Raw genomic sequence first — 8,530 nt, 5'->3', positions numbered from 1 at the left:
AATCAGTTTGCTGAAGTACTAAAGATTTGCAATTCTTTTGTTTCTATATCATAAACTTTTAATAAAAATTATTGATTAATTTTCATTAAAATAATGTTTAAATATCAGTAAAAAAAATAAATCATTAATTATACAAAGCAATAAAGGGCAGTATATGAGTTATAAAAGAAATAATTTTCATATTTATGTGTATTTACCTAAAACTTTAGTGACAATAACACTTAAAAATTCATCAAAAGCTTTTTTAGTATTACTGAGATTGTAAAAAGAAACTATTGTTGATAAAAGAACAAATTTCTAAATATAAGAAAACATCTTAATTTTTTCTAAATATAAGAACAATCTTAATTTAAATATAAGAAAAATCTTAATTTTAATTTTAAAGATTATTAAGTCATTGTATATAGTTAAATCTATCTTCTAAATACTAAATATATTTAAGTATTAAAGCTATATTTTCATGAAGTTTATATCCAGCAGAATTAAGAAATGAAAACAAAATTATTCTTAAATATTTTAAGTGTATACTGCTTTAATAACAGAAAGCAAATATTTCAATTAACAAAACAAATCAGAAAATACCAATTTTTTAAAAGAATTGAATCTTCAAAAAAGATTTCATTTCTTTTAGGGATATTTTATTTGAGCATATTCTTGTTATCTTAAGCTTTGAATTAAAAAATTGGTATTTTCTGATTTGTTTCTTTGAGCTAATTTTATAATTTATAGTTTAAACCATAAAAAGATTTTTAGCATTAAGTATGCAAAACTATTTAACAAGACTTTTTATTTTTATACTTTAATAAATGTTAAATGTGAAATTTTTATATTAATCATAAAAATTAAATTTGAGTTTAAATTTTGAGTACTGTTGTAAGAACAAGTTTCACAGATTTTGGTTTGCATATTTCATATGAATGATATTTGTAGAATAGAAAATTAGAAATTTAATTTCAGTGAGCATAAATTTTGTTCTGGAATCATTCTGATACATCAATAAATAATTGTTAATTATCTGAATTATATTTCTTCAGTATTTTAAATAGTTATAATATTCAGTTTGACATTATTTTAATAGATATACTCACTATGAAAAGATAATTCTAAATTTGCAAATAATTTCAACATAAAATTGTCTGCATATTCCAAAATGATAAACTGAGTTAAAGCATAAATTAGAATATATATCCAAAATATAAAATTGAATAGTAATTGAATAACTTGATGAAAATCTCAATCTAAAATATACACAAAAATTTATGCTAAAAAATCTCAGCTTTGGAAAAATTCAGATATTAACAAAATCACATAGCATTGCTTGGGACTAATAAATAAAATACTAATGTAACTGACAAGCAAAAATGACTAAAAATATAATTTGTCACTTTGAGGTTACTATCCCATAATACATGTAGATTATTAATAATCTTCATATATTCTTAATAACTAGAATATACAGTATATCACAATATATCAACTTTCTTGTAAACTAGAATATTCTGGACAAAAAAGTGAAAATTTTCATATCCTAGAGTGTTATATTAGATTTATGCTAAATTTTATGTTTACTATCTAAGTTCTAGGACATACATAAATTAAAGTAACTTGGACACAAACTATTAGATACTTTTATTTTTTAAAAATTGTAACTTATTGAATTATTACAAAATACAGAAAGTATGTCTTACAGCTGAACATTCCATTTAAATGCATAAAAATTAGATCTCAATAATATGCACAAGAATATGCAGTATTAGTCACTAATATTATTTCACAAGACATATACAGTAGACACTCATTAATCGGGCACACACTGAAAAATAACTGATAATCCAGAATTGTATAATAATAATAATCCAGTGTGCTAGTATTCCACAAATTTGAATCTGCACATATGACACGTAAAGATACCGGGTAATAACATGTTCATTAACATATTTGTAGTTTTTCAAACTTAGTATAGTCATACACCACTATTTTTTATCCAAATACTTTATAAAAGTCACAAAAGGTTTTGTGACTTTTATAAAGTAATTAAAGATATTTGACACATAATGAAGAAAAATCTAAAACAAAAGATTTCTAGGAACAGATTAATTTGGTGAATTAACACACCAAAACAGTTAGCAGAAATGGAAAATGATTTAAGACATTTTATAACTAATACTTGTAGTAGTAATTCCTCCAATACTAGGTAGCATACCACGCAGCAATTATCTTCCATCGAATTTGATCATTGGTGAGGTTTCAGCTTCCAACCAAGTCATATTGAGCATCTTTAAATCTTGAAGAAAAGTTCTACACCAAGTATTCCTGGGGCATCCTTGTGGACATTTGGCACAAGGGGAACCCATTTCATGGTTATCTTAGAAATCCTATTGTTCTCCATATGAAAAATGTGGCTGGCCAGTCGGACTCTTCTATGGACGACTATGTTATGAAATTTGCACATTCCGCTCCTTCAGAGAACCTCTTCATTGGTGATATGATCTAAATATCAGATCTTTAGGATTCATTGTAGACATCTCTGTTGGAAGACATCAAGCCTTCTGTTGATGTTTCCTGATGTCTTCCAGGACTCACTAGCATAAACAGCTATCAGAATCACAATGGACGTGAACAGGTGGAATTTGATTCTCAATGAGAAGGATGGTGAAGACCAGATTTTGTTCATCAATCAGAAGACTTGCTATTTTTCCAATGTGGCACTTCACATCCATTTCTGTGTCACCATTTTGGGAAATAACACTACCCAAGTAGGTAAATCTCTCCATCTTCTCCAATTGTTGTGCTCCAACAATTACTCCCAGTGTTTGGGCAGTGTTACATACATGCATAATTTTCATCTTCACAGCATTTATCCTGAGGTCAACTTAACTAATACTTGTACATTATAAAATTTTGTAAAAATTAAATAAACTAAAAGCTTAAATGAATTTGAAACCATAATTGATTAATACATGTCTTGCATCAACCATATCACACTTGTGTCTAGGAGTAACTATACATTTGGGCACTTGGGACACATGCCCCCACTTTTGTCTAATTACCCTTTTCCTAATTCCTAAGGGAACCCCAAATTCTATGATCAACAAACAACAGAAAATTTATGACTTCTAGCCATTTCTAAAAGTATTATAAAAAGTAATGAACAATATTTATCCATTGTCCCATGTAACTATTTTTATACAGTTATTTGTTTGTGGTATGTTAACCAAAACCATATTCCTTGTTTTCAAGGCCAAGTTGTGGGAGTGCTTATCTAATGTTGAATCAAAGTTTGAAGCTTCTTGAATAATATACAATGCCCTCTTTTATAGTTTATGCCTCTCCTTCTTTTTAGAGTCTGTGGGCACTGTTGCTTGTCCTAGTTTTACCATTAATTAATTAAATTAAACAGTGAAAGTACATTTAGAACAGATAATCAGATAAAAGTGGCCTCATCAAAACTGCGTGAAAGAAAGTCTAAAAACCTTGATGACAATCATCTTAAATGACCCATCAATTTTTAGTTTCCAAATGTAAAGCTGTTTGAAGCATTTGAAAGAAGAAATAATTTTTTTTAATCTTTGTAGCATTCTTATCTACTATGAAACAGTGAACCTTAGTGTTTCAATTTCAGGGGACCTTTGTGAAATGGTGGTGCGACAGTTGGAGAACGAGGTCCTTATCTACTATACTTTAAATTAAGATTAGTATTATTGTAAGTAAGCAATCTAAATCAAACTTGACCATAAATATGTTTTTTAATTATGTAAAGTCAATCACTATCAGGAAATAAATTTTTTTAATTTGATGGTTCATAATTGTTTGTACGTTACTCACATTCCTATGATCCATGAGTGAAAATGACTCAGAATATTTTAGGTTTAATGTGAGTCCTGGGGCCGTATTCTGAGGTACATCTCTCACAAGCTGATCGCTGATTGGCTAATCATTTGTTTATGTCTCAAGAGATCATTGCGTCTCTCTAAACACTATTCTGGACAACTTTTTCTCTCTTCTCTTCTCTCGTTTATCAGAGACGAGCGGATAGTTGTCTTTCAACTGTCTGTTCATCTTTTGCCTCAATTTTGTTATATCCAATATGGATGACTGGATGATACTCGCACTGTACAATCGTATTAAAGAACATTCTCTATCTCGGGAAAGAATATTTCAAGAGAGAAAATACTTCTGATTTTTTTCCAGTGCCTACTCGGAAACGCCGATGATTCCATATTTTTTTTTTTTTTTTAATTATCCTACATCAATTACTGAACTTCGAATATGATGTTAATCTTACTTAGATAGTTAAAGAGAAATTAGATGGTAATATTTCAAAAAATATCTAAGAACTCATGCTTTTCTAACTTAAGTTATTAAAATTTTTATTTGTTAAGAGACAAATTGACTTTATAATCTGTAAAAACATTATAAAACAAAAGACATACATTTGTGAAAATTACGTGCTTTATTTGAACATGTGCTTTCCTTGCCTCGTGTCCTATGATTACATACTCTGCATTTTCGAAAATTTTATAATGTCATTGGTTAAAATTCTATATCGTGTTGCACACGCAAATAACCCGAACATGTATAATCAATCTAGTAGTATTGTGATGTCATTAACGAAGATGAGATCGTTAAAAGTGACCAGAATTGCCACTGTCTATGAGAGAGAAATTTCATCTCTTGCTTTGACGTCATTCGTCGGTTAAAGAAGAGACGAGAGATAAGTGACCAGAATACAGCCCCTGGTCTGGTAATCCTGCACTTTCAATAATATGGTACCACTTTGCTCCCATTGATGCCAGATTAACAAGTTTCTACTGTATATTTAAAAATTATTGACATAATAAACATGCCAGTAAAAATACTTCATAGCAAGATTCAATTTGCAAGGAAATCATCAAAGATGTATTTTAAACAGACACACTAATCATTAACATAGACTCTAATGTCTAGATTATTAATGTTAATAAAAAAAAGTTATATTCACTCATACATTTTCATAAATATTTTTACTCGGCATTTAATTTTTATACTTTTTCAATTATTAGTATATTTCAGTATACTTATTCATAGCAGTCATTATTTGAAAAGAAGCCTGAACATTTTAAATTTTAATGAAATAAACACAATGAAATAAAAACCTTAATATTACATAAAAGATCTAATTTTTAGTTTAAATACTTAATTACACATAATTATAAATACCTGTTGATTCTGATTTTGTGACTGTGTATATCCACTTAATGGTGTTGAATGTGTTCTTTGTTCATATCCAGATAGCTGAGAACCAGGAGAATCTTGTTGCATTACATATTGTGGCGTTCCCTAAAAAAATTCACAATCAATGAATTTAAATTATTAATGTTATTTGTGAATTTTAATTTGTGTAAAAATTTTATTAAAAAATATGAAAATTTATACTAAGCAAGTTAATAAATAATCTAATAACTGAATGATAAGAAAATGAATTTAAATAGTAAAAAGCTCTATTTTATTTTTCAAAAATTTATAAGGTAATGCAGCAAACTGAAAGGGGTAGCTATTTGTTCACAATATTACAAATGGAGAACCCACAGGATAACAAATAAAATTATAAGTAAAATCAAATTAAATTTTATTCAAAATTGAAAAAATCTTAATTCAAAATCTTTCATTTCAGACTGCACATTCTGTCTGAAATGTTGTGTACACTAGATAAGTATGTAAAAAATTAATGTATTACAGTTGGCCCATGCCCACCATAAAGATACATGTGTTCTTTAGGCAAATGCTGCTTTAACACCCCTAATCAAAATTGAATAATGTTTTACATAACACCTTTAGACATTTAAAACATTTTATTTCTATATAATAATGTTATAAACATAAAGGAATATAATTATTATCACCTTACTGTCCTTTAGTTTCTTAATATATATTTTTTGTCAACTTGGACATTAATTTTTAATGTCCAAGTTGAAAAAAATATATATTAATAAAGGAATATAGATCTATGTATGACAGCCAGATGGCTAGGCAGTGAAGTGTCAACCTATCACTCTGAGGGACCTGGAATCGAATCTAGCTAGTCAAAACTTTCCAAAATAAATTTACCATGGATGCAATCTGCCCCAGATGCATCAGACCCCAGCCCTCACCACCCAGCTACCTGACTATAGTTCTTCCCATAGTGACCTTCTCATTCCCCAGTACATGGTCTTAATTGATATTTAAAATAAACACTCTCTCTCTCTCTCGCATGCATGTGCAAGCACACACATGCATAAGAGAGAGAAAAATACCCCTAATTGGTCTTCAATACACACTAAATGATTTCAATATGCATTTCCCAGTGTTAAAGTATTCATACAATATATATTTGCAATATAAACTACATAACTTCTCTGTTTGTGAGTTTAGCTTCAGCTCTTGAACCTAATATTGTTTGTTTTATCATCTTGAAAATGTGTAACAATAAATTTTAATAATCATAATTCAAAATATTCCATTGTGAAATATAGATCATATATTAGCCACCACAATAAAATTACTTCACAAACAGAGAAATTTTGAAGCTTTTACTGCAAATAAGTATATTGTATGAATACTTTTTATACTCACTGTAGTTTTATTATTATTGAATAATATTATCTATTACATAATTTTAGTTCCGTTTCTAAGCATATAAGTTGTTAAAGATGTTTGCATGTTGATGGTTGCATGATATGATATGATTTAAATATTAAATTTGTTAATTGTTTTTGCAGAAAAACATAAAACTACATATATTCATCTTTAGCTACAATAATAATTCATTTGTCAAATAAAAAATGAAGGATTATTAAACAAAAGAAAGAACAGTTTTTTTATTTCTTTCTGATGGTTAGTTAATGGAATTGGAATGTATGGTACAAGTACCTAGGTAGGCCAATTATTTTTTTGATTTTATAAACAAACAAATATCAAACAAGCATAATCAATTTTTAAAATATCCAAGACAGCTAAATGTTGAAATAAATGATTCTCAGTAGAATAATGTTTAATAATGTGAGACAATATTTTTGAGATATTTTAAAGTATTCTATGATAATCTAGTTTACTTTTTAAAAAATTTTTAATTAAATTTTTTTTTCTTAAGAGGTGAGGCATTGTGCATACCAAACAGTAGTGCATAAAGCTTCTAAAATGAGAGCAAGAGATGTCTCCAAGCTTCTTCCTTGAGAATTATATTTAGCATCAAGCTACTATAGCTTTAAACTGTGTCTGTGAGAATCTGTGCTTTATGTCAATTTATTTTGTGAATCTGTTTGCAAAAAAAAAAAATTTATAAAAATGGAAAGTGTATTGCTTGAGTGGATTGATGGAAGTAAAAAAAAAAAAAACATAATGTTCTGTTATCTTTACTTAAGAAAAAAAATCAACCAATCTTTTCAACAATCTCAAATAAAATAAAAATTCATTGGATGATGGTGATTGATGTCCACTTTCAAAATACTTTCTACAGAGATGGGTTTGATCAGTTTTTCAGATGAGGGCAGTTACATAGCTTAATGGCTGCTTACTAGAGAAAGTACTTCTGATGTAGTTTCACTAACTACATTTCTACTTTATATAGGTTGTTTATTTATCATATTATTCCTGCTTTTACTGTGTATTAATATTATTTTAGGTTTTTATTATATGGGTATGATTTACTATGTTAATTTTGAGTCTGGGAAAGCTCAAAATTTCTCCTATATAAATTAATAGTAATTTCTTCTTCACTTTATGCCATTTTGGTTTACAAAAGGTTCCACAGGAATGCTCTACTTTCAGACAGCAGGAAAAATCTGTATACAGTAAATATCAATCTAAAACAGAATCCAATAGTACTACCAGAATTTTCTCTTTTGATAAGTTTACATTTTAAAGAGGAATGTGTTTTTATTAATAATTTTAGAAATTAGGGAATAAATAGTAGTATTGCATTGTCACAGCTACTTTCAAGACAAAACTACAATACTAACAAAAAAAAAAACCTAACTCTCATCACAAAAAAATGGACCATGATTTAAGCAAAAAATAGAACATTATAATTTATAATTTAGCTGTTCTTATGCTAAAAATTTTTCTTTATCTAGGTTATGTTACAAATTGACACTGATTTCAAAAAGTTTTCTGTTTTTAAATTTGGTAAGGTTTCTGGCTTAAATTACTTTACAGAGCAAATCATTCTTTTCTATGATTTATTCTCCATTTAAGTGGGTTTCCATTTTGTAGAGAGTCCATTTTAGATTGTATTTATTATGACATTATTAAATGATTAATAAAATATTAGATTTATATAAAAATATTACTTCTTGAAAAATTTTATAATTTACATAAAGTGAAATATAAATAAATAGATATTCAAATTATTTTTCTGTCTATATTTACAGATTTTATAATGTTCATTTTTTTAATTCAAAGCATAATACCAGAAATTAATTATAGTTATTTTAATTACATACATGTAAGTACAAGAATAATAATGATAGATAAAAGACATTATAATACTAAGAAAAAAATATTTTTTATA

General features: G+C 27.4%; 1 protein-coding gene across 1 annotated transcript in view; it reads right to left on the bottom strand.

The window, feature by feature from the left end:
- Positions 1 to 4,188: 4,188 nt before the first annotated feature.
- The window catches only part of LOC111632635 (ras guanine nucleotide exchange factor B-like), an 88,958-nt gene continuing 84,616 nt past the window's right edge, over positions 4,189 to 8,530 (bottom strand). The window contains exon 3 of the mRNA XM_023377131.1: positions 4,189 to 5,319. Coding sequence (XP_023232899.1) covers positions 5,176 to 5,319 — 144 coding nt within the window. The 3' untranslated portion in view covers positions 4,189 to 5,175. The remainder of the gene's footprint in view (positions 5,320 to 8,530) is intronic.

The sequence above is a fragment of the Centruroides sculpturatus genome, unplaced genomic scaffold (assembly GCF_000671375.1).
Source record: "Centruroides sculpturatus isolate CEXI.00-Female unplaced genomic scaffold, Cexi_2.0 scaffold589, whole genome shotgun sequence".
NCBI lineage: Eukaryota > Metazoa > Arthropoda > Arachnida > Scorpiones > Buthidae > Centruroides > Centruroides sculpturatus.
This window is presented reverse-complemented; position numbering and strand designations above follow the sequence as displayed.